Source organism: Eutrigla gurnardus (genome assembly GCF_963514095.1).
Source record: "Eutrigla gurnardus genome assembly, chromosome: 5".
Classification (NCBI taxonomy): Eukaryota; Metazoa; Chordata; class Actinopteri; order Perciformes; family Triglidae; genus Eutrigla; species Eutrigla gurnardus.
Genome location: NC_139919.1, coordinates 23,695,734 through 23,721,177, shown reverse-complemented (window position 1 = coordinate 23,721,177; position 25,444 = coordinate 23,695,734). Strand labels below are relative to the sequence as shown.

Here is a 25,444-nt window from a genome sequence, read left to right as displayed (position 1 = left end):
TAGGTTCGTGAAAATATACGACAATTAAATGATGGATAAACTCACAGAGAGCCGGCATGAAACTATAAATATAACAGGGATTTGATTACAGACCTACCGACGCCACACGTCCATGAAATCACACATACAATCAAGTACACTTGGGTTGGAAGTAACACTATTTTGTAACGTTCATGTGCAGCTTTTGAGGTGTTGATTCATCTCTGTGGGAGAGTGTGAGCTGATCCAGTAGATGGTGGCATGTTTTGTGATGTTCGTCAAAGGAAAATGCACTTGATGTGTTGTCCACCTGTCTATTTATTTCACTGCAGGGACTGAGCATATCCAATGGCCAGCAGCCTTCTGACCACACGAGTTGAGAATTACACTGCAGACCAAAATAGCTTGCAGTCAAACCACGTCTTAATAATGAATATATATATATATATTTATTAAAGATTATTCTTCTTTATGTGCTGAATTTCCCTTCTCTTTTGCAAAGTATCAACTAATACTCCGGTTGCAATGGTCAATTGAGATTATTTTCTGAAATCAGTCTGTTAGCTGACATGCAAACAACTTCAAAGCAGCCTCAATAAAATACTGTCATGCTCATTTGAGCAACTGCAGTCACTTTGTTCATAATTATATTTGTTAGACAGTTATGTGCCCATGTAGGTTCTTTAACAACTTTACATTTTGTGTTTGACAATCAGCTCCAAAGCAGGAATAAGAGATGAATATGATAAAAGCAGGTAGACCAGAAGATGTTATTGTTTGAGTGTTTGGTCCAACTTATTATGTTGTTATAATTTCAATCATGCTCACTAAATCAAATTCACTTTTTAAACCACTAGCTGATTTGCTCAATGATTCAAGATGATATGTTTTGTTTTGTCGAACCCCCCCTCCTGGAAAAAAAAAATGTTTTATTGAATGATTAGGACCAGTTGTGTTCATAGGTATACCTGTACCTTAGGTTATAAATGAAATCACACCCTTTAAAGTATAAAGGAAGAACAAGTAGTTTACCAGAAAGCAATAAAAATGGACGATTATCACTGAAAATATATTTTATTTCATCATCCTAGATACACAGAGATACATTCGTTTGAAATTATGTATTTGTCCCATTTTTACCCTGCTGTCATTGTGTTTCTTCCACAGTTACTCAAATATTTGAGGCTTGTTTGGATCATTTTTGATGAGCCAGTCTGCAAGCCAAATCTATTGAAGACAAAAGGGCAGCATAATAGAGTAGGATGTTTCAGGAACCAAAGCTCAACAACAGCAAATTACACGGCAACAGCAATAAATATTGAGCATGTTGAACATTATATACTTACACAAGGTTTGTGTGGCTTGTGCTTGCAGAGCTCAGTGAGTCCACGTAGCAGTGTTGGGTTTACATTCCTGCTCAGGTATTCTTCGATGGATTCTCTTGAGGGAAAGGGCTCAATTACGGCTGCAAGAGAGAGAGAGAGAGATAGAGCATGTTGTACGCAAATACATTTTCAATACATTTCCATACAAACAACATGTGTGGTTGTACTTACAGTTTGGGAACATGAATTTGATCTCCCTTTCAGCCGCGTGAAAGGACTCACTGCCATGGAGTGCGTTTTTAAGGTCAGAAGTACCATATTTTGCTCTCAGGCTTGGTGGAAAAAATGGAAAAATAAATCACATTGACACATCATGACTACACACCTTTACCCCTCTACATGAGGTGAAAACTATTAATTATGATACCAGAGATTGATCATTTAATTTCTATCACATTGCACTTCCTGATTTTGTCGGACCAAAGGATTGGTATCATACCACAGAAGTATTCAGGTATTACTACTACTACATATTCATGCAGATCTGCATCTGTAGAGGGTTTTTTTTAACAGACTGACCATCCCGGATGTGTTTCTCTGGCCTTGGTGCTGTTGACCGGCCCTGCGATGGACTTCCAGTGGGCGATGGCGTTGTTGCGGGCCAGAGTCATGGCAACAATGGGGCCAGAGCTCATAAAGGCGGTCAAGCTGGGAAAGAACTGCTTTCCATATTGGTCTGCATAGAAGTCACTGCATTGCTCTGGACTTAGCTGCAGCTTCCGCTTCTACCACAGGAATGAAGCATTGGACACTTATGTCAAATTATACTGGATTTTTTTAGGTTAGTATTTAACTTTATAATAATAACATGATGACAATTATACATCAAGGTCGGATCATTCATCCCCCTATATTGTTTTTCATGTAAATAACAAGCATTTCTGATAAAGATGCCTTAAAGTTGGTTTTGGAGAAATTGTCATATTTGCCGAGCAGGACATTGTTAGCGCTCCCTGGTGGACAAACTATAATGGTTGCCGTTTCTCTTGCATCAACAGCATCGACCAATATATTTAGGATAAAAGATAATCACACAAACCCCTGCTGTAATATACAGACGGTCATATTAGTCAGGTTAAGCCTACTACAGTTTTTTCCAAGACATTTAAACAAACCTGCAGGATAACGAAGCCCGATTTGAGGATAACGTCTTCAATCTCCTCAGCTTTGTGGAAGGCATCTGGTTTTATAAGAGCCAGAGTCTTTTCCACATAGATGCGAGGGTATGGAGTTTGGTCCATCTCCGCCTGCATGCTACACAAGCTAGCTTTCAACAGCTAGCCTAGTTAACAAAGTGATACTCTCCGCTAACTGAACTCTAACGTTAGGCTGTAGTTAGCTCTACATTCACGACAGTGGTGTTACATGAACCATTTAACGTTAACCGGTAATACGTACGTAAGTTACGTAAGTTTACTTCTAATTTAAAAATGTTCCGAGAGCAGTCACTCGCATAAACCACCGCTTCGTGTCGTCTGTTTGGGTTGCTAGGATACCATTTGGAAAACTACGGCAACGCAAGCAGGTCAATCGACAATACAAGACTTAAAACTATATGTGGGCAAAACAAAAACCACTAAACTTTACACTAGAATTATATTACGAGTATTGGCACAAATGTGTAACGTGCATTTTTCATCAACTGTTTTCACTTTTATCAAATGGATAGAACTGTTGTCTTAGGTTGCAAGTATAACGTAAACCCAACCTAGTTTATGTATTGATTGGAAGTGTTGAAAGGAAGACAGCACAGATCTTTAAAAGAATATTTTTTTTAATCAAGGCATCTTCAACAAATTATCGAGTTAGAATAGTTACCTGCCACACTGATCAGGTTGTCAGTGTAGTCAGCAAACAGTCTGTAAAGAAAAGGTGGGAAGGATAAAGGAACATTAATTACACAAATTCTGTAATTTTATAGTCCTAAAGTTAGGCCATTAATATTCAAATTATTCTGAGTCCCCCTCATATTTGCAGGACTGTCATCCTTGGACATCAGAGTTTAAAGTGAATGGGTATAATCACTGGGGGTTAAATATTTAAACCACTAATGTGTGGGATAGCCTGGAAGTGTAATGGCAAAGTTCTACAGAGCAAAGTGTGTACCTGTCCATCAGCAGACCATCCACAATGATCTTGCCCTCCAGATCCTTAATTGGAAGAAAAAGAAGGCAGTGGATTAAGTAACTGCTCAGAAATAGCAACTGGTCAATGAGAGAAGTTAATGCATTAAAATGAATTAAACAATGTATATATTGGTCCAGGCAAGAGCTCAGTAACAGCCTCTTTATCATCAAATAATACAGTTGGCATTGGATGTTTCGTCACTGCTCTTTACACTGTAGCACCACCAATTTGTGGGATAGCCTGGAACTGTAATGGCAAAGTTCTACAGAGCAAAGTGTGTACCTGTCCATCAGCAGACCATGCCAGGGAAGTGCACTGTGGCGGTTCAGCCTTGCTGTTTGTGCTGATCACTTCCTGTCTCAGCTCATCCACAATGATCTTGCCCTCCAGATCCTACATGAGAAGACAACAGAGGCAGTGCATTGAGTAACTGCTCAGAAGTAGCAACCGGTCAACGAGAGAAGTAAATGCATTAAAATGAACTAAATGTATATATTGGTCCAAGCAAGAGCTCAGTAACAGCCTCTTTATCATCAAATAATACAGTTGGCATTGGATTTTTCGTCACTGCTCTTTACACTGTAGCTTAATGGTCCATACTAATCATTAGTTAGGATGAAGTCTTACCCAGATCTTGATACTGGGGCCAGTGGCGGCACACAGCCAGTAACGGTTGGGGCTGAAACAGAGGGCATTGATGGCGTCACCGCTGTCCAGGGTGTAGAGATGCTTGCCTTCATTCAGATCCCACAGCATGGCCTGTCCGTCCTAGCAAAGAAAGAGAAAATACACACGTCAATAACCATACTTTGAAATATTTCTAATTGTAAGGATATTTACATCTATGGGAGTTGATTGCATTGAAATACTTTTAACAAATCAAATTAATGTTAAGTGGATGCAACACTCACATCTTTGTCACTGTTGAGTAGATTCTTTTAGTCTGCATCGCAGCCGAAAATCTACCTAAAACCATTTTGTGGTAGTCTAGACTTTCATCACTGCTGAAAACTGCAGCTCAACTTAACCAATGGTTTAGCTGAACTCAGAATGGTGGGCAAGTATTTCAAACCATTTTGCAGCAGCCTACAAATTTAAGAAAAAAAAGTTCATTTCATACCCTTCCACCAGATGTGCACAGGGTCCATCAGGAGACAGGGTTCAGGAATCCAGCATGGCCAATGTGGTTGGTCTTCAGAATGATTCCATTAACTGCTTAGACATTACATGTTTGTCGAACATGTTTGATTATTGATTTGTCAAGGTTTGGATAAAGCTGTTGTCTGCCGTTACAAGTTGTATGAAAGTAAAAAATAAACAAGAGTACTTCTGGTGCCAATAAATATCTTATTTTATGTATTAGAAGTATCGATTGGCAGTTTTGAAAGAAAGACGGCACAGCTCTTTTCAAAGAAATCTTTTATTCAAAGCAGCTTCGACAAGTTTTTATCGAGTTCCAATAGTGACCTGCCACACTCTGATCAGGTTATCGGTGTACCCAGCAAACAGAGTCTGTAAAGAAAAAGGAATAGAGAAACATTTATTAAACAAATTATTTGATTTTATAGTCCTACATTTAGCCCAGGCATATTAAAATATGTGTAGCGAGTTCCCCTCATATTTGCAGGACTGTCATCCTTGGACATCAGAGTTTAAAGTGAATGGGTATAATCACTGGGGGTTAAATATTTACACCACCAATTTGTGGGATAGCCTGGAACTGTAATGGCAAAGTTCTACAGAGGAAAGTGTGTACCTGTCCATCAGCAGACCATGCCAGGGAAGTGCACTGTGGCGGTTCAGCCTTGCTGTTTGTGCTGATCACTTCCTGTCTCAGCTCATCCACAATGATCTTGCCCTCCAGATCCTACATGAGAAGACAACAGAGGCAGTGCATTGAGTAACTGCTCAGAAGTAGCAACTGGTCAACGAGAGAAGTTAATGCATTAAAATTAATTAAATGTATATATTGGTCCAAGCTAGAGCTCAGTAACAGCCTCTTTATCATCAAATAATACAGTTGGCATTGGATGTTTCGTCACTGCTCTTTGCACTGTGGCTTTAATGGACCATACTAATCATTAGTTAGTTAGGATGAAGTCTTACCCAGATCTTGATACTGGGGCCAGTGGCGGCACACAGCCAGTAACGGTTGGGGCTGAAACAGAGGGCATTGATGGTGTCACCGCTGTCCAGGGTGTAGAGATGCTTGCCTTCATTCAGATCCCACAGCATGGCCTGTCCGTCCTAGCAAAAAAAAGAGAAAATACACACTTCAATAACCATATTTGGTCATATTTCTTGGAGGATATTTACATTATCCTCTATGGGAGTTGATTGCATTTTAATACTTTTTACAAATTAGATGTTAAGTGGAGGCAACACAAAACTCTTTATAATCACTGTTAAGTAGATTCTTTTAAAGTCTGCATCGCTGCTGAAAATCCATCTAAAACCATTTTGTGGCAGTCTACAATAAAAACATAAAATAGTTAATTACATACCCTTCCACCGGATGCACACAGGGAGCCATCAGGAGAGACAGTCACTGTGTTCAGGAACCCACTATGGCCAATGTGGTTGGTCTTCAGCTTGCAGTTAGCCAGGTTCCACACCTAGATCATTTGATATAAAATACACAATGTAAAAAGGCTATAACAAATCAACATGGATTAGACCTAAATGTATTAGCAAAGTTCAGTTAACACATTTCTGAAATCACAGGGCCAAAAGACTAATTTAATTCAGGTCTGTTTTTATGCCACAGTTGCAAGTGAACTCTTTAGCAAAAGCGCAGGCAGTTTTAAAGGATAGACGTACCTTGACCATCTTGTCCCAGCCACAGGAGACGATGATGGGGTTGTTGCTGTTGGGGGAGAAGCGGACACAAGATGTCCACTCAGAATGGCCCTCATCCTGCAAATTAAAAAAGGAACATATAATTCTCAAAAAATAAAATAAAATAAGTCTGGCGACCTAACACCAGTGCTTTTTTTTTTTTTTTTTTTTTTTTTTACTTCCAGATGATATCTTAACACTGCATTAAAAATTAATTAAACAAGGTATAAATTGGTCCAGGCTAGAGCTCAGAAACAGCCTCTTTATCATCAAAAAATACAGTTGGCATTGGAATTTTCGTCACTGCTCTTTGCACTGTGGCTTTAATGGACCATACTAATCATTGGTTAGGATGAAGTATTACACCGATGTCTACAGTAGTCTTTTTGGCTGCATATTGCAACATTACACTAGATTATACACATAATTTGTTTAATAATATTAGAGAACAACAATGGCAGAGATCACGTCACAAACTTTCATACAAAACTTGACTTGTAAAAGGAATAGTGCCAGCATGTTTCCTTTTGACAAGTTTGAACTGCATTTGAGAAAACTTTAGGGCAGTTTATTCAACTAGCAGGGGATGTCAAGTTTCAACCTCTAATTGAAAAGTAGCACAAGGCCATTCACTTTTACCGTAATACACCAAAATCTAGTACCACTGATGGAAAAAGACAGACTCGCTGCTCTCAAGACAACACGATCTGGCAGCTTACCTGGATGGTGTACTTGCAGACTCCAAGAGTGTTCCACAGCTTGATGGTCTTGTCCCGGGAGCCAGACACAATCTGGCGGTTATCAGCGGAGAAGGCCACGCTCAGAACATCCTTGGTGTGTCCAACAAAGTGACGGGTGGTGAGACCACTGAGGAAACCAGAGCAATCATTTCAGAACAGTTCAGAACTGTTGCATATGATAAGACACCAAAGTAGAAGAGAGCATGTCTATTCTCAAAAGCTACACTCATTTAAGTGTAAACTTTCTTCTTAAACCAATTGTTCAGTGTTTACATCAGAAAAGTTCATCCTGGAGAATGTACACCAGTAATTAATTATCAATTGAGTTACAATATGGCACCACAACACTGCAAGACATTTCTATTACAACCCTTTTAACAGAGCTGAGAATACACAGTCCAGCTAGAACTGGAAGTTAGTTCGCCCATTAATATTGAAAAATAAGTGTTTCGAGTACCCCCTCATATTTGCAGGACTGTCATCATTAGACATCAGAGTTAAAAGTGAATGGGTATAATCACTGGGGGTTAATCACTCAAACACTAATCAGGATAGCCTGGAATTGCACTGGAAATGTCCTACAGAACAAAGTGTGTACCTGTCCATTATCAGACCATGCAATCAATGTTTGCGGTACACGTGTGGTCATTTAATGCACAGCCAATCAAGATCTCCAGGTCCATTGTTGCCTCCCATCAACACAATTAGTTCCAATTAACATTAGGACTCTAAACGGTGTTTATTACAAACTGGGTAATCTCACATAGCCAGTCCCATCTCCACTCCATTCGATTATTTAATTCAGAAACTGGTATTAAAAATGGGGATCTTTGTTTCTTGCAACAGTTATATAACCAAAGTCAGATTGCTGGAAGGAATTCTGGTTGCGTGAAATACAATGAGGACACTTTGCAGCCTTCAGATGGAAACAAACAAACACACCATCTAAACATAAATGTAGGAGAAACACCTGACCAGTACTTCTACTCTCTGCACTTACGATGTAAGGTCCCACAGACGGAGGCACCCATCCCAGGCACCGGACAGGGCAAACTGTCCATCTGAGGAGATGACCACATCACTTACAAAGTGAGAGTGACCCTTCAGGGAGCGCTGGGGGATGCCATAGTTGGTTTCATCACGGGTCAGCTTCCACATGATGATGGACTTGTCTGGAAAAACAAAAACATTCTGTAAAACAGCTGATATTTATACTACCGGGCAAGGTTATAAACGTGGGTGTGAATTTCCATTTCTAGCAGTTTGTGAATAAATTCAAAGAGAAAATTAAGACGTGTAGTCCATTACATTCGGATGCATCGGTCACAGCAACTATTTTATGCATTTGTGATCAATTAAGTGGCAGGTGGTCAGCTTGTCCCTTCAAGCGCTGCAGGTGTGGCAATGCGAGACTACCTGGTTCAATGTCTGCGGGCGCGCCATTATCCTACTGCAGCTACATATTACTATGACCATTAAAGTGGCATGGCTAAAGCCACAGTGAGAGAGGATGAAAGTGGTACAGTTGGCATTTTCCACACATTTTTAGACACAAGTGAACAGCCCCTTAGAGTAAAAGGCAGCGCTAGAGGCAGCTAAGATTTTAATACCAGTTAACAGCAGGTAGTAGACTAAATTATGTACACACAAAGACAACCTTCTCCAGGTCAAAGTGAACACCTGTATTTAGTGATTAAACATGACCACATTATCACCCAAATAGCCTAAATGAGTAATTACATAAGAGACATTTTCAGAATAGTAGGAAGTCGATTGGTCCAGCTCTGTCATCTTGTCATCTACGTGAAGACAGAGACCTGGATATGATCTGCTACTGTCTTGATGGGAACTGGGGCAGGTTGACACTTTACATTTACTTTCTGACTCAATAGCACGTCTATTCTGCACACAATTGGTGATTTATTTGTCCTATATCGTTTGAAAACGTATTTACCAGGAGATGACTTGTCAGTTCACTAGTGTTGGTAAACTGCCATCTGCTGGGTAACTCCCTATTCAAGTATTTTCCTCTCTTTCTTTCAAATACTTTTGTACTCTTACCCAGGTATTTGACAACCTTTACTCACACTTGCGTACTTTCAGCAACAGTAAGCTACTTTTATTCGAGTACAGTTTTTGGCTACTCAATCCACCTCTGTTCGCTCAATATACTTTGGTTCTGAGTGGATTGTTGGATACACTACTCTCAGGCTACACTTAGTATGTTGTTACACGTGTCGCAGCTACAATGTGGGTACGTGAGTCGGACTTACGGACAACGCACGGTTGTATTAGCTAGCTTGGCTAACCGGCGTCTTTCTCGCGAGCGCGAACCGTTTACTACAAGTACAATAAAACGCAACGTAACATTTATTCGCAGCTTTGACTGTTATAACACAATTCGCGGGTCACTCACGCCAGCATCGTTATTTATTTCCTCGTACGTTAAAGCCGCGTTTCTCACAAACCAACTTGCCAGCTAATGCTAACCCCGATGTCAGCCATGTTGGCGGGGGAAGCCTCACCTCGGGACGCCGACAGAATCATGTCGGGATACTGAGGCGTCGTGGCAATCTGGGTGACCCATCCACTGTGCCCCTTCAGGGTCCCCCTCACTGTCATCTGCTCGGTCATTTTGGCGAGTTTCAGTGGCGCCTTCTACAAGGATGGATTCGGATTTTTCTGAGGTCTAGAGATACCTAGCTCCTCATCGCATCCGAGCACAGAGGAAAAGGAAGCTCAGACCCGGATGCTAAAACTATGAGGGGTCAACATCCCGCGGAGGATTCTGGGAAATGTGGACTTCATACTCATAACCGTACAGAACAGTAACATTTTATTCAAGCTGCACGATACAATTTGTGAGTGATCCAATGGACGACAGTGACACTGTTAAACGTTTGATTCACGTGATTTATTTAAATAAATGTGTAACGAAATATTACGTTTATTTAGATCATCTTTCTAAAGGAATAATGTCAGATTTTGTGGTGGAAAGTAATTAGTAATATGCACTTATGGTTGTGCTTGGGGGGAAAAAATCCAACAAATTGGCTATCAATCTTAATAAAACCATTTATTTACAACACCAACATTTAAACATCTTGTTTTTAATCCATAGATAGACAATTGCTTAAATCATTTTGTGGTGTCCTTGAGTGTTAACTAATCAATTAACCAATCAAACCAATCAATTTTAGGTGGAGAAACTTTAAACATATTTATGATACTTGCAATATAGATGTAAAACCTAAAAAAAAGATGTAACAATTCTCATTAAAGACAATGACTTCAACAAATATGGTATCAATTTAATAGTCACAAGGAATAATTAAACCAGATGTTAATGTTGTGCCAGTGTTCCTCACCAGCTGCAACCAATTGTGTAACAATAAGCTCATTCAACTGTAACAATGGAGGACATATGGTTGCCGGTTTCCGAGTGAGCGCATTATTCGAGTAGCTATTTGTTTGATAAAAATTGTGAAATGAAGAGCCCACTTCATTGGTCTTATGGGTAAAACATCCAATATTTGTGCTTTTAGGCATATTTGAGCCAGACAGTCCAAATTTCCCCATTTCCATAAAACGTGGTGCAGACATTCCCATCAGGATGAAATATCAGAACTTTGGTGATCCCCTTTTTTTTCTACGACATCATCAGATCATAATAATAATGTATTATTCCATTACTTTGGTTTGTGACCAAATACCTACCTGCTAAAAACATTCTTCTTAGTGCTAATTAGAAAATATTTGCATGCTAATATGCTAATATGATGAGCCTGGTTAGCATCACCTGCTACACATCAGCATAGTATCATTGATGTGAGCCTGTTAGCATTTAGCTCAAAGCACTGCTGCCCCTGAGTGCTAACCTTAACCCTCACACAGCTGCTATGGCTGTAGAGTTAATCGATTAAATCAAATGCTTAATCTGCCGGGTTAGAGTAACAAGTGTCACATATTTGAAGAGATTTTTAAACCATAGAAATGCAGAAAGGATCCTATATTTTCACAGTCAATCATAACGCTGTTGCTTTCAGTCTTGTAAGAGTTTATGCTTCCGTCTGTTCTAATATATTTCATGAAGAGGGCCTATTATGGTGTGTTGGCCCCTTTGTGTAAATATAAATGGATTATATAAATGGATATTTTCTGGTATTGTTCTTAATGTTATGTCTCTTTTGTGTTACTTTGGGTATTTTCTAAAAAACTTTAAAAAACTGACAAATATTTTCCTTCTTTGGATTAAAAAACTTTTTGCATAATGCATTTAATTAAAAACATGCAGTATGAAGTAGGGATGGTAAAACATCTTCAAAAATGAATGAAACTGAAACATTTTTTTACATGATTATGATTTAATGGACCAAAAAAACAACAACAACATAAAACTGTTTACTTCAGTCTACATGTTTAGTTGACCAGATTTCATGTTATACATTTTTACACAAGTAATTACAAAAATAGCTTAATTCTTTTACAACCAAATACACAACCAAAAAAAAACATTCTCATTAGTCAAGCTAATACTGTGATATACGAGTATGACTAAAGATCCAAACTGGATTCAGACACTGTACTGACCCCCTCTAAGCCTTAAATCGGAAACTGACAGAATCTGTAAAAGAAATAAACACATGATAATGTTAAGTGACAGATAACCATCAGCTTCCAGTGAAACAATGCAAAGAACTCCGCGCCTTCAGTTTCACTTCTCGTTCAGCATATTGCATGTCAGCTATTCTATTTTTCGCTTAATGATACGCAACTCATTCGCAGGTTTTATAGAAAACATTCCAAGAAGCAGAGCAGGCTTAATATGTGATGTAGCCTCCTGATCTTTCAAAACACCTTTAAAGTTTAAACATTCATATTTACCCCACTGATATGGAATTTAATGCAGTTGGGTGATGTCAATAATAAACGTTGCACTGATATGTGCCCTACATCATGCTTATTGCATCACAACATCACTCCGCTAGTGGATGTGTTTAATGACACAGAGGAAGACATCATTACCAAGGTGTTGTTTGTGGATTCAGTGGGGAATATGAACCAACGCTGTTATCTTTCTACTACATTGCCCTTTGAAAAATGTACCTAACTGGAATAGCAAATATTCATGTTGTATAATTTGAAGATCTTGTGCATGGTTTGAAATTTGCCGGTGTTGCAGTGTTTGTTTTTGCCTGCATGTCCGTGGTGACTGTAGATAATCAACCAATAAATCATCCTGGCTGTTCATATCCGGGCTAACAAAGAGCATGTTGTAAATGATTGGTTGTCCCGTCACACCTAGCGATTAACCAGAATATGCATGGCTGAATGCGATTCATGCTGTATCAAAACGTGCAACTAATATCAATGTAGAATATACAAACGTTAACACTGTTTTCCATCCGTGTGTGTGTATTTCTGTCCACGTAACAGAACCAAATAATGACTCGCTGGCCTGTGCAGCACATTTTGTTGAAAATAGTACATCAGCAAAGACAAGTTTTCCTTTTCATATGTTGATCTTTCCTTGAAACAATAATACATGTATAACCGTAGACATGTGTGTGTGGTTTTGCATACAGATACATGGAGGAGAGCTTTATGTAAGAGTATTTAAGCACCAAGAAATTATTCCATCTGAGAAAAATGTATTTCAAAGACCAAAACACACCAATAAAAGTCATCTGATAGCAAAGACTTGAAACGTTTTTGTGATAAATGACAAAAAGTACAGACGATATGCAATATAACAGTTATAGACCATTGTCCTAAGGTGTACTGATGAATAAAAATGAATAGTCAAAAAACAATGGTTGTGTATACATTTGATTCCAATTTCATACTTTAGTCTGTTAGTCCTTCAGTCCAAATACTAATATTGATTCAGAATAAAAACAAACAACACACATTTAAGTCAGCAGCAAGAGCTTACACTGTTGTCCAGAGCCCACTGGCAACGGTGATTAAACAAGTATTCATCAGTGATTAAAAGAGAAAGATCAGTCAGAACGCATCAAAAATGATTAAGACAAATGATTTGATTGGCAATCATTTGTGAAAGGCAAAGTGAAACACTGGTTTATTACAAATACTGTAAATGGTTCCTTCAAATCTGGCCTTGAAGTGTCGCTAGCTATATATTCCACAAACATGGCAATACACGGGAATGCAAAATGTAACTGGACAAAAAAAAAAAAAAAATAGATGAGAATATAACAAAAAGGAAAACAAAACAACACGCAAGTCACCACCGCCACGAGTGCAAGCCATAAAAAAAGGTAGACTTGCTGACTTCTCCGAGTGGCTTGTTCAAATGGAAAGACTATTAAAAGTAAATGAAAACTACTGAGCTGAGTTTGAGCTTCCAGTAACAAGTCATACAAGCTGCCAGGATGCTAAACAACACCGCGCCTTGTTATGATCATGCATTTCATTCGTTAAAAAAACCTTTACAAAGGAGACCACCACAACTTGTTCAATGCATCTGTGCAGAAAAATCCTTTTTTTTTATGTGCCAGTGACTCCCAAATGACTTCAGCTGGTTATGAACACGATCAGCCGCAGGTGTGTCTTTTTCTTTCGCAGGTGAATGTGGAACTGCAGTTTCCCAATGTTCTCTGTCACCCCCTCCTGGAGAGTTTCCATCACGGAGGATCGGAGTGTTCAGTGTGACGCCGAGGCGTCACATGGCTCTCTCTGCTTCGTAAAAGGCCAATCTGCCCCTTGTGCTCCTTTGCCTGTCTATGTGTCCTTTCTCCGCCGAGGCCCACGGCCCCCCCTTTCAGGGCTGAGAGAGACGCTTGCGTTTGAGCTTCTGTCTCGCCATTTCCTCCTTTTAGAAAACAGAGAGAGAGAGGAGAAGAGAGTACTGACCCACATTCCTCCATTCGCCACTCGCAAAGAGAGATCAGTCCATCCATCCAAGCATCTGTGAGACCGGGCGAGCGCACACACCATCATGTCCGTGCAGCGTTCATGATTACGATCAGGCAAATCAGGCTTTGTAAGTTATAGGCTGTCAAGGCACTCCAACACTGTCATCTGGACTGTCCTTCAAAGTAAGAGTCCAACTGCCAGTTCAGTTTCTTCTCTTCAAAAGCATAGCTGCACTCTCAACAACACTGGATCTCTAGAGTTTAAAAACTTTTTTTTTTTGTAATACTGTAGACTCCAAAATGTCCTTGTAAAAAAAAAAAAAAAAAAAAAAAAAAGATCTCAATATATTATATAAAATGTTTTATGAAAAAAGAAGGGAAAATGGAGTGGGTTGTTGGTGTAGTATTCAAACGCAATATATACCATATCAATATGTACAGATTCCATGCTGCCGGTTAGTCATCACTGCAAAAGAAGAATGGTAGGGAGCGATTATTAGTAGCATATCAAATTAAAATCCAAACATGAATAGTTATTAATCTCATGTACTCATGCGTTACAATTACAGGCTCACACACTGTCATATACTTACAAAATGCCCCTGTATCAAATCAGAGTCGAGCAATTAATTCAGTGAGTAATAATGTATGCTTTAGTTGCACATAGTGTTAGCTTTTTGTTTTGTTTTTACAATTCCCTGACTATCAGCTGTCTCCTCATAAAATTTCATGAGTCAATAATATGCTTTCCTCACCTTGTGCCAGCAGCCTGGGATGGGCATCCCATCCTGTCCCTGTAGGGAGAGAACAGCAATGTCAACGAGCTAGGAAATGCAGCGCGATGCAACTTAAACACACCTTACAGTCATGAGCCAACGATGTAATAATGTCTAACATGTGCACTGCCTGAGAATGGCTCCTTTATGGTGGCAATCAGTTTATATGTGTCTATTTCTGTATGATTCTATTTATGGGACGACTGCATCTGCATTTTTAGCAAACCAGCTTCTCTCTTTCTTTACAGTTCTTGTTCAAAATAAGATTTTTTTTTTATAACCCGGCATGTCTAAACATCTATAGATAAGTATCAGGCAAAGACAAACAACAAGTTAATGTAATCTTTTACAGTGGATGTGAATTTTAGGGTCTGAGAGACGGAAAAAGAGATGAAACAAAGTGTTTGAACAGAAAACAGCAAATAAGAAGGAAGGCAACCCGGTCTCACTCATAACTAGTCAAATACAGACGGTTGATATTTGCACCCGAAGGCGTCTGACAGCGATTGACGAGTTGGGAGTGAGAGTGTGTTGAGGAAGGAGGAAGAGATACTGTACCACAGGACAGGGGGCCTCGGGGCCGGAAGGAGGAAGAGGAGGAGCTGGAGGGGAAGAAAGCCCTTCCCCCTCAGACACGGCTTTAGTCGCATCACGACCCTGTCGGCAAGAGCCAGTTACACACTCACAGCATCGAGGAGGAAACTCACAGAAACACACAGCAAGTGACAGAAACAGTGCCGAGAGAAGAACGCAGGGAAATACTGTGTGTGTGTGTGTGTGTGTGTGTGTGTGTGGGGCGTACCACAGGACAAGGCTGGTCCAGGCCTGGAGGTCCCTGCTCTCCCTTCTGGCCCTTTAGACCTCTCTTTCCCACTCCTCCCCGGTCACCCTGGACGTGTGGAGGTCAGACAGAAATATTGAGCAAAGAAAAGACTGAATTGGTTGAATTTAAATGAAGATAATGAAATATTTCTGTACTAACCTTGTCTCCTCTTTCCCCTCGGTCACCTTTCTCTCCCATCAGTCCCGGGAAACCCTGGATATTGATGCACAAACAGGTCAGAAGGTCATTTATCACAAGTTAGATTCATTTGAAAATTATTTCATTTAAAACGTCAAAATGGATTCCCAGTGAGGAACTCACGTCTAGTCCCGGCTCCCCTGGTCTACCCTGCAAACGCACATTCACAGACATCAACCATAATGTATGATTTATTGAAAACAATACAGCATCTAGTAAACACATTTATGGAGCTTACCTTTTCTCCCTTTGCACCTGGAAGACCCACCAACCCTGCAGACCCAGCTGGGCCTTGGCCACCATCTAATCCCTGCAATCAAAGTACATTATTATCACTGCATCACGTCCCCGTGTATCATGTCTCATCCTGATACTAGTGAGTCACTTACTTTAGGTCCAGGAGCACCGTATTCTCCTTTCTCTCCCTTCATCCCGAATCCGGGCTCCCCCTGCATGAGAAAGACCGGACCACTGAGTACCAAACAACACGTGTTAGCCTCCACCACAGACTAGATGATGATGATGCACGTCTTACCTTCGGACCAGGCATGCCATGCAGCCCCTGAAAAACATTTTGTAGCGTGAGTGTGACACCTGACTTGAATAGTTTCTCCCTGGATTTGGATTGTGATTACAAGGACTCACCATGGATCCAGGCGACCCGGGAACCCCAGGTGGACCAGGTGGGCCCGGCTGGGAAATCATCTGGACCTGAAATGAGAAGAGCACTGCACTGATCTGATCTGATACAGACACATATATATATAAGTGAATGTTATACTGCATGTGCGTTACACTAACCAGGTTGTCATCCATCCTGCAGTCGCCTTTCTCCCCTCTGAGTCCGTCCATACCCTGACCCACAAAGAGCAAGATCAACTTCCAGCGGTTCATTTACTTTACAGTGTTTGAGTAAGAGAGAAACATATCAAGTGTGAGGACTTACAGCAGGCCCAGAGAGCCCCATCTCCCCCTTCTCTCCTCTCTCACCAGCTGGTCCTGTCTCACCCATGACACCTGTAGGTCCCTGGAGGCAAAGAATCAAGAAGAGATGTCGCCTCAGTACCATAAAAAACTGTTAAAAAACAATTGTATCAGATATTTAATCGGCCTGTAATTTCACAGCCATACCGTCTCCCCATCCACTCCTGCTGGCCCGGGTAAACCAAGTTCTCCCTGGTGATGACAAAGAGGGAAAAGATTTGCTTGATGAATATGGCTGCCGCAGGTTTTCACAAAAATAATTTGATTTTCATTTAGCCCCGTTGAATGAATGAATCCAGGTTTGAACATGGCTGCGAGACGACATCGCTAAACACTTCACCACCATGCCACCTTGAGTAGAATCACGTGGCTAGAAACTCCTCATCTCAATATAATGTTGTAGTATTTTCCTGATTTGGCCCTTACCTTTCCCCCTGAAGGGCCTGGGGGTCCAGGTGGTCCAGGGGGACCCTGTGGAAAGATAGAAATCGAGTGAGTAATGCTATATAATGCTCAGATAAACTTTATGAAGTGTCTAATCTGGCACTGAATTCAAATGGATCCATCCTGCACCTGCAATAATGTTTTGACCACTTGGGGGCAGTGGAAACAAGCTGTAAACACAACCTCACCACCTTTATATGGTGTATTGGTTGTGCAATATTTAAAGTTATCACTCATTCTCCAAGGACATCCTTTTGATGTTAAGTTCCTTGTTTATCAGTGTGCCATAAGGTTTAAGACATTTAAGTTGAATCAAAATGTTTTCATTTTATTCCATACATACAGGCAATGTGCATAGTGATATTTCTAAAAAAAATTATAATAATTATTATTATGATAATTCTCTCATAATCACAGGTTCTGGCAGTTGTGGATGAACCATTTTTTAGTAGTCACATGATCCGTCCCTAATATAAAAATACAGATTATTGCCACTTCAATTACATCTGTCGTTTTCAGACATGTTGTGTATATATGGCCGTTAACTCTGTTGATCACAGCGGTGGAAAAACGGGGGGAATCAGGGAACTCCACCACGGGGTTTGAACGTGGGCCAACACACAACAAAACAACAAGGCCTGATTGATTTCACAACACAAGCCTGAGAGTAAACAGAGCTGATGACTTCGCCCGTTCACTCGCTGATCACCAACAACTTGAAGCAATTTGATCTCATAGAGGCTGCGTGAATGTGGTTTGCAATTACAGCTTGGCATCGGGGTCCATGCTATTGATCAGGATGAGACCGAAGCAAACCAGTCATGTGACTTTCTATAATAACAACTATAGATATGGTAAACTTCTAAACTGGATGATGAGTGGCAGCCTCTTAAATCACACCACTTAATCTCTATGTCCACAATGTTATACTTATTACCCCGCTGTCTGAAGTCCTCGGACATCTTGAAGTCATAAGAAAAGGAACCCATGTTGCCTCTCGGAGGTGTACACACTGATACCCTCCCTTTTTTTTCCAATTTCTAACTTTTCCTCTATCTTCAGTGATGGAAACCAACAGTGTTTACAAACAACTTTTTGATTTGAATATTCCATCAATGAAAAGTGAAGGCTCCTCATGCAAATAATTACACAATAAAAACGGCAATAACACATTTCTGTGTGGTTTTACACCAAATTTATCACTTAAAACGTTGCTGCAGATGAAACCGATACAGCTTTTCACACAAACAAGCGGATGGATGACAACGCGATCTGAGCGGCCGTGGATGTAACTCTGGATCTCGGCTCCTGACAGGATCTCACATTGGTGTTTTAACAGACTCCTTTATAACCATCTCACGCTGCCGTTTACAGCGTTGCATGCAGGACTCCACTTCAGATCAGGTTCGAGGCGACCTGATGCATAGTGCTTTTTAATCAAATACACACACCACTGCAGCGATAGTCATCTGTTATTATCATGTAGCACGCATCATGGCAGAATCAAAGGGTCATATGTATGAAAGGGGGATGTGAAATTGAGACTGTGGCGACTGGGAGGGGTTCCACTCACATCCTCTCAGATGCATTCCCCTTGTGCACTCAGTTATGTGGAACACAAATGCATCGATAAAATAAAACAACAAAAAAAACACATGCTGCCTTATAGCAAGTTTCATATCTTGTGAGGCAAACGTGGCATGAAAACGCAATGTAACAAAGGCTGTTGGTTTTTCTGCATGATTAAGCATGCTTCTTTAGGCTACATGTTATCTGATAGAAGAGCACAGCTGCACTGTATTTTCCGAGGCTGTGTGTTTTAACCCAAATGTATACACAAGAGAGCCTGGTAAACCCGCATTGCTCTTTGGATGTGGCCTCCAAAGTGACATCCAATACGTCTAAAGTATGTGGCTCTGGGTAGAGGGCATCTACGAAAACACACAGACGGGATGAGGTGCGAATTCGCAGACGGCGTATATATGCCGATGACAAGTCTGCGTGAGTGTCGCTATAGGTGTTAGTTACTGATCACACCACCAAAACCATGCAGAAGCAACAGCAGATTACCGAAACACTGATGGTGTCGATGGCCTGTTGAGAAGAAAATGGTCACACGTTCAGTTTTGCTGTTTTTAATGGCTAAATATTCAGACTCCAACATTTCTGGGCTTGTTTTTAAGTTTCCCCAGATGCCGAACTTGAGATTGAGTGATACATGCCCGATGGAATATATGATGCAACCACATATCTGGCCTCATTGACGCTTTAATATCGCTCACCTGGAAAGCATCTAGAAGCTTCCCATTGAAGTCAATGATGTCTGAGGAGCCTGTGGCGCCTTTTTCTCCAGGATAACCCTGAGGCAGAGACGGAGGGAAATGGATGGGAGATACATAAACACCTGAAGACAATCATGATACAAATGTTTATAACTGAATGATTGTGGATGTTTTATACACATACCATGGGTCCCTGCTCTCCTTGTTCTCCTGTTTCCCCTTTGTCTCCCTGTTTGATCACACCCGAAAATCAATATTTATAATGTTTGATATAGTGTAGAAATAATGGAATGACTCAGAAAAGCACACATTATTGATGTGTGTATTGTTTCAATGCGATTTAGAAATCAGTCTAGTCTACCTTTGATCCTGGGAGTCCATCAGTGCCTCTCTCTCCTTTTTCTCCCGTACCTGACTCACCCTGTTTTCACACACAACATTAAACATTTAACATCAATGCATGAAAACACACATTAGAATACTCAGCATGCTAGCTAACTGAACACTCATCTATACCTTAGCTCCTGGAGGGCCCTGTATTCCTTCATATCCGGGCTCACCATCTTCTCCCTTTCAGTTCATAAAAGTCAATAAAAGTTAAAAAAAGTGCATTTTTTTGGTCGCATGAGACTTCTTCAGCAAACAGCGGAATGTAATAAGGCACTTAAGATAAACAAGATGTAAGGAAATTGAGTTGAAGGTTCAAGTTCAAGGTCAGAAATGTATTAATGATCGTACCGGCTTCCCAGGCAATCCTTGCGGCCCCTGAGGCAAAAAATATATTTGGTTACCATAATTATCGAGAGAAAGACAAATCATCACAGCAGACTTATTATACCGATTCATGGAAAAACACAACCTGAAAGCTCATACTGTATTTGAACTGCACTCACCTCAACGCCGTCACGACCTGGGAAACCCTGAGGAGGACAGAGAAGAAACTTAGTTGACTTCAGATAAATCCCCATCAAAGAGTCAAACATCTTTAGCCACTAGATGGCAGTGTTTAACAAGGAAAGACCAGTCGTAGAAGAACAAAGCTGAGGCTGTATAAACCTGGATAGACTTGTGACCTATGTCTTAAGAGATGATTAGTGGATGGATGTATAAAACCAGGCGGCAACCTTCGGGTCTGAAAAGTAAAGCCACGCTAAAGTGCCTTAAACCTGCATTCTTTCTAATGGCCATCAGGGGGCGACTCCTCTGGTTGTAAAAAGAAGTCAGACTGTATAAAAGTATTTGAAAAAATTACCCTACTTCTCACTACATCTACGATGTGGGAACTTTAACCCTTTCTTAATGTGTTTTCAGTTCATGATATTATTATTATTATTCAGTCGTATTTAACTCCACCTTCTAACATCACTTCTGTTTACAAAAAGCCAACGGCCAAAAACCAAGGTGGCCAAAATGCCGACCTTGAGGCCAGGCACGGTGGAAACACTCTGTGACATCCTTATGCGCTACACGAGGCACGAAGAAGATAGGTGACATGTAACCAGACCTTGGACTTGAGTTTAGAAAGCACTTATTCTGAGCTGGATTTGATTGCCTACAGGCAGATGACAAAGGAAAAACTAAATACAGATGCGCCCAAAGGGCACAAACGTACCCTGAATGCTTTCATATGTTATGTCCGTCACACTCACACAGATTCACTTGAACACCTATGGGAGATGTGGGGGGGTTTAGACAGCACTCTCCACCACCACCATCAAAACACACCAACACAACAGATGACTATGGAGCAGTGGCCAGAATTTGGTGTATAAAGGATTTGGCTTATTTAGGTAAACAGACCAATCCCGGCTGTTTGTGAGGGCCAGGTGAACGTGTGCTTGGAGCACATCTGCTATGAAGTCATCCATGGCAGAGACGGCTTAGTGGGAACTTGAGCAAGAGCTCTCTGTCTCACTCATTCACACACTATCAAGTAGTTTGTTTATTTCATCACTTACAGTGCGCTGTAATAAAATGCTCAATATTAACAGCAGGTTATTAGCCTTTTGCTCTGTCCTCATATTTTACAATAATGTGCAGAAGCTACTTAGATGTGTCCCAGCTGGCTCTCTTCCCCCCCGTTCTCTGCCAGGACATACAAACTGTCATCCTGATCCTGGATCCTCTTCTATTTCCACCTTCAGTTGCTCCAGCAGCTTTTTAACCTCTTTTCTCACCCCTCTTACCTCCTCAACATCTTTTGATCTTTCCTCCGCAGCAGCGGGAAACAAATCAGCGTTGCAAATAATTTTTAGCACTTCTTTTTATCCTGATCGCAGGCAAAAAGGATGGATGAAGACCAGTTCAGATGTCAGATGCATTTCCTATTATGAGCAACACTAAATATACTCAACTACTACATAAAAACTGCAGTTTCATGTGGCCACACAACAGACAGAAACTAGCTGCAACTTTGTTTCAGCTGTCATTCCTTTACTTTCCCCTTTACAGATAGAAAAACGACAATGGTTCAAGGACACCCACTCCGGCAGGCGAGCTCACTTTCTCCCACTGCAGCCCTCTCAGACATCTGTCCACAACATGGAGCAGATCTTAGTTGCACTCTGCTTTGTTTTGCTGTTTGGGGTTTTTGCAACGCCTTTAATCAACTTGGAGAATACATTAGAAATTGACTAGGTTACAGGACGGGCCCCCCTCGCTTAGACCCGTTTGCTTTTCGTAATTTTCTGAGCTGTGCTGGCTTTCACTTTTTTGTCTGTTCTGCATAAGCTCTCAACTCACCCACACGGACACCAACATTTTTGTCCCGTGCCAGTTGAGGGCAACAGAGCCTTCATTCCTTCACTCGGTTAAACAACAATTACCTTCATAGCCTCTTTTCACTCGTTTCCACGCTGCAGCAGCTCTAAGCTGTCGCTGCATATGAGCTCAACTCTGGGAAGCAGAAGGTTCATTTTTGAGAAACATAAACTGCCTGAGGCGGAGGAGCACAACTATTGTTTGGCGAGGCCGACAAACTGCCCGTGAACCCGCCGCAGTGCCGTATCTGTTTCAGGGGTGCACATCGACAGTCGTGGTGGGAGGGTGGGTGTAAGAACTTTGGGGGGGCGTGTTTAAGAACTTTGTGGCCACTGTCTTACACAAACCAGATGAAACCAGGAGAAGAGTTGCTATTCTGGGAGCTTTTAGGTAAACCACAGCTCACTGGCAAATCCGGAAGAATGGGAATATGGGTTCAGTCCCTTAATACATGTGTATAAATACACATTCTCACAAACATTTGCAATCTGCCACACCCTGGGGTTGAACCCCACCTGGTTAACACAATCGGGGGAACGGCAGGCCCTGATGACTATGATGTGTTTTCTGTGACTGCATTGTTTGTAGTGTAACCTTAGTTGGAGGGTAAGGAAAAGGCGCAGAGTGATGGAGGAGGTTGAGCAACAAAGTCTGGGTGTGTATAGGCACATTGTTTCACTAAGTGGTTGTACATTTGGCACTTGTGATGCATAAGGGGACGTTCTCACCGGCTCGCCAGCAGGGCCACGGGGACCGTCCTTGCCTGTGTTCCCAGGGGGGCCTCTGGGACCTGGGGGACCTGGAAGACCGGGAGGACCAGCGGCTCCAGCCTGGCCTTGGTCACCCTGATGAAAACGAAGGGGAATAAATAAATCTTTTTCATCCATGAAAAAGCAAAACATTAGTACTGTATTAGTCAACGGTTGTCTTTTTACACATTCAGTGGATAGCGAGCAACATTAGCATTCACTTGGAGCCATGTTTGCGTCCATCTCAGCCTAATATTTTGGTTCTCTAACTCCGAAAAACCTGCTGTTCTGCTGCTCAATACTTCACCAGCCAGTTGCTTACTTTGTCTATCTGTGGTTTTGCCCTGGACATAAAGCGAGTTTACAGATTTTTCCAGGGAAAATAGCTAACAATCCTATGAGAATAATGGGAGTCAATCAAAAAAATCAAGTTGTGGGTTTGTCGGTGGAGAATCCACTGTGGGTTCATCACAATGAGCGACGAAATTGGCTATAGCTGCTTAAAATATCTTTAGTACAATCCACAGACTGAATCCTGTAGGCCTTTTGGCATAATTCAAAATCCAAAATAAACTTTTCCACAGTTAGCATGTAGAGACAGCTTAATTTGCTGCTCTTATAATAGACGGAGACATAAGAAGAAACACAGGAAGACAGAAGTTGGCCAATAGCAGAGGTCCTCATCTGGTGAGTCAGACTGATATTTAGTCATGAAGTGAAACACACCCTTGCTGACAATTGCACTCTGAAATACAAGACATTTTCTCTTCATGCTTTGGAAGAAGGAAGCCACCTGACTTTCTCTTAAAGATCCTTTCATCACTGGATCTAACATGTCTATGACTTCAACCCTCATGCTCATGCCAAACACAAATCATTAATGCCCTAAACATCTTGCTCACCACTGAAGGGGATGTAATGTAGGCCCAGTGTTGTCTCTATAGTCACATGATGGCATTTCCTCTGCACTCTCTCATCTCTACAGACATGTGGTGCTTTTGCTTTGTTGTGGCAAGCAACATGGAACAGCAAGCCATTTCAAGACAGTGATATTACCAAGACCCTCAGATAGAAAACTAAAACATTATTTTCCTTGTGCTGATAATTATAATGTCTCTATTAAGCTCAGGCCTCAACTAAACTGTCCCCAACAAAGCTCTTTTATTCTCCTTGTAATGCGAAGCACCCATATCTGGAGGCTCTTTGAAATGTGTGTGGTTCATCATCTTCCAAGACTTTTCCTACATTTCTGGATGCTTTAGAACTTTTATAAACAATTTAACATAATACGTCAGGTTAACGCAACTCAACAAGCCATTACACAAAGGAAACAAATGGAAAAAATGGCCGAGTTAGTACAAAAGACCGGAGATGCATAGTTGATCAGAAGATGCATAACAAATGTTGGTTGCAGTGTTAAAAAAAAGCACTCATGCGTTAGTTGTGGTCTACCTTCAGAAAGCGTCTCTGAAAGCTACCGGACTGCTCTCCAGAAAGAAAGCCATGGTCATATCTGGGAAAGACCATCTGAGACGCAAGAGGTGCCATCGGGACAAAGAGTAGAAAAATACAGCAGAAAAAGGATAGAAAGGAAAAAGAGAGGGGAGGACATGGAGCGTGTTGAAGGACAAAAGAGAGGGAGAAGGGAAAGAGATACATGAGTTAATTAAGAGAGTGCGGACTAGAGTCCAAACAAGAGGGAAGGTAATTGCTGTGGGAAAAGCAGATGACAGTTCAGCAGCCTGTAAAGCTGGAAGCCAAAAGAGAACGCCCAAGAAGAGCATTTTGCTTGTCCATCTGCAGGGAAAGTGACAGACGAGTAGCCCAACAGAGAGCAGAGACTGCTGGGAGTCACTACGGAAGAGTTCACTTGGAGGAACAAACCTTGACGGTGAGAATCTGATTACTGTGCAGACCTGCGTATGAGTAGTTAGGAGGACCCTGAAGAGAGGAAGTGACAATGGGAAGGTTGAGGAAATTACTGCGGCACACCAACGCGGTTGAAAAAGGGCAGGACAATATAGGCATTTAAGAATCAACACAAAAACATCATCTGCATATAGAGAGACGTACGTTTCATAGATTGCATAAATATTGTTCAATCAAAACTAAGACCCAGTACATTTTAAAGTTTAGAAACTGTACAATGGGTCTCTCACTCAAACATGTATTTAATTGTTTGCGTGTGTGTTCCATTTCATTTCTTCCCATCTTTCCTTTGGCGACCAAACCAAGCAGAGGTGGCTTGGCCCTTTCCAGCTGACAGACAGCAACTGTGATGATTGTCTGTCAAGCTGAAAGGAGCAGAGTTTGTCTGCCGCCACAGAGCTCGCAGCACTGTGTTGCTTCTCTGGTTGAGTTCCCTCCAAAAAAACGCAGTGAAAGGAAGGATGGAGAGAAGATCTAAGAAAGGAGGATGGAAGAGCAGCGGGGAGGACAGCAGGGCGAGAAAGAAGCGGAGATGCTAGCTCATGAGGTTTC

General features: G+C 41.2%; 4 protein-coding genes across 4 annotated transcripts in view; all 4 read right to left on the bottom strand.

The window, feature by feature from the left end:
* Positions 1 to 992: 992 nt before the first annotated feature.
* Positions 993 to 2,843, bottom strand: nme5 (NME/NM23 family member 5). The gene is made up of 5 exons (XM_084008976.1): positions 2,480 to 2,843; positions 1,884 to 2,089; positions 1,536 to 1,636; positions 1,326 to 1,444; positions 993 to 1,206 (listed from the first exon to the last, which is right to left on the bottom strand). Exons 1-5 carry the CDS (start codon positions 2,615 to 2,617, stop codon positions 1,147 to 1,149), a joined length of 624 nt encoding a protein of 207 aa, XP_083865102.1. The 5' UTR covers positions 2,618 to 2,843; the 3' UTR covers positions 993 to 1,146.
* An 840-nt stretch (positions 2,844 to 3,683) lies between these two features.
* LOC311013077 (small ribosomal subunit protein RACK1-like) lies at positions 3,684 to 4,751 on the bottom strand. Its single transcript, XM_084008977.1, has 3 exons — positions 4,612 to 4,751; positions 4,119 to 4,259; positions 3,684 to 3,884 (listed from the first exon to the last, which is right to left on the bottom strand). The coding sequence occupies exons 2-3, from the start codon at positions 4,245 to 4,247 to the stop codon at positions 3,699 to 3,701; spliced, it is 315 nt and encodes a 104-aa protein (XP_083865103.1). The 5' UTR covers positions 4,248 to 4,259; positions 4,612 to 4,751; the 3' UTR covers positions 3,684 to 3,698.
* Positions 4,752 to 4,895: 144 nt separating this feature from the next.
* rack1 (receptor for activated C kinase 1) lies at positions 4,896 to 9,826 on the bottom strand. Its single transcript, XM_084008975.1, has 8 exons — positions 9,595 to 9,826; positions 8,070 to 8,241; positions 7,049 to 7,196; positions 6,312 to 6,407; positions 5,996 to 6,106; positions 5,598 to 5,738; positions 5,248 to 5,358; positions 4,896 to 5,003 (listed from the first exon to the last, which is right to left on the bottom strand). Exons 1-8 carry the CDS (start codon positions 9,701 to 9,703, stop codon positions 4,938 to 4,940), a joined length of 954 nt encoding a protein of 317 aa, XP_083865101.1. The 5' UTR covers positions 9,704 to 9,826; the 3' UTR covers positions 4,896 to 4,937.
* Positions 9,827 to 11,421: 1,595 nt separating this feature from the next.
* Positions 11,422 to 25,444, bottom strand: part of col23a1a (collagen type XXIII alpha 1 chain a) — a 104,855-nt gene continuing 90,832 nt past the window's right edge. The window contains exons 10-32 of the mRNA XM_084009075.1: positions 24,416 to 24,490; positions 22,943 to 23,059; positions 20,348 to 20,374; positions 20,193 to 20,219; positions 19,971 to 20,024; positions 19,816 to 19,875; positions 19,639 to 19,683; positions 19,455 to 19,532; positions 19,243 to 19,266; positions 17,155 to 17,199; positions 16,876 to 16,920; positions 16,691 to 16,771; positions 16,546 to 16,599; positions 16,390 to 16,455; positions 16,280 to 16,306; positions 16,134 to 16,193; positions 15,983 to 16,054; positions 15,868 to 15,894; positions 15,706 to 15,759; positions 15,526 to 15,612; positions 15,282 to 15,380; positions 14,703 to 14,741; positions 11,422 to 13,904 (exon numbers count right to left, since the gene is read on the bottom strand). Coding sequence (XP_083865201.1) covers positions 13,854 to 13,904; positions 14,703 to 14,741; positions 15,282 to 15,380; positions 15,526 to 15,612; positions 15,706 to 15,759; positions 15,868 to 15,894; positions 15,983 to 16,054; positions 16,134 to 16,193; positions 16,280 to 16,306; positions 16,390 to 16,455; positions 16,546 to 16,599; positions 16,691 to 16,771; positions 16,876 to 16,920; positions 17,155 to 17,199; positions 19,243 to 19,266; positions 19,455 to 19,532; positions 19,639 to 19,683; positions 19,816 to 19,875; positions 19,971 to 20,024; positions 20,193 to 20,219; positions 20,348 to 20,374; positions 22,943 to 23,059; positions 24,416 to 24,490 — 1,314 coding nt within the window. The 3' untranslated portion in view covers positions 11,422 to 13,853. The remainder of the gene's footprint in view (positions 13,905 to 14,702; positions 14,742 to 15,281; positions 15,381 to 15,525; positions 15,613 to 15,705; positions 15,760 to 15,867; positions 15,895 to 15,982; positions 16,055 to 16,133; positions 16,194 to 16,279; positions 16,307 to 16,389; positions 16,456 to 16,545; positions 16,600 to 16,690; positions 16,772 to 16,875; positions 16,921 to 17,154; positions 17,200 to 19,242; positions 19,267 to 19,454; positions 19,533 to 19,638; positions 19,684 to 19,815; positions 19,876 to 19,970; positions 20,025 to 20,192; positions 20,220 to 20,347; positions 20,375 to 22,942; positions 23,060 to 24,415; positions 24,491 to 25,444) is intronic.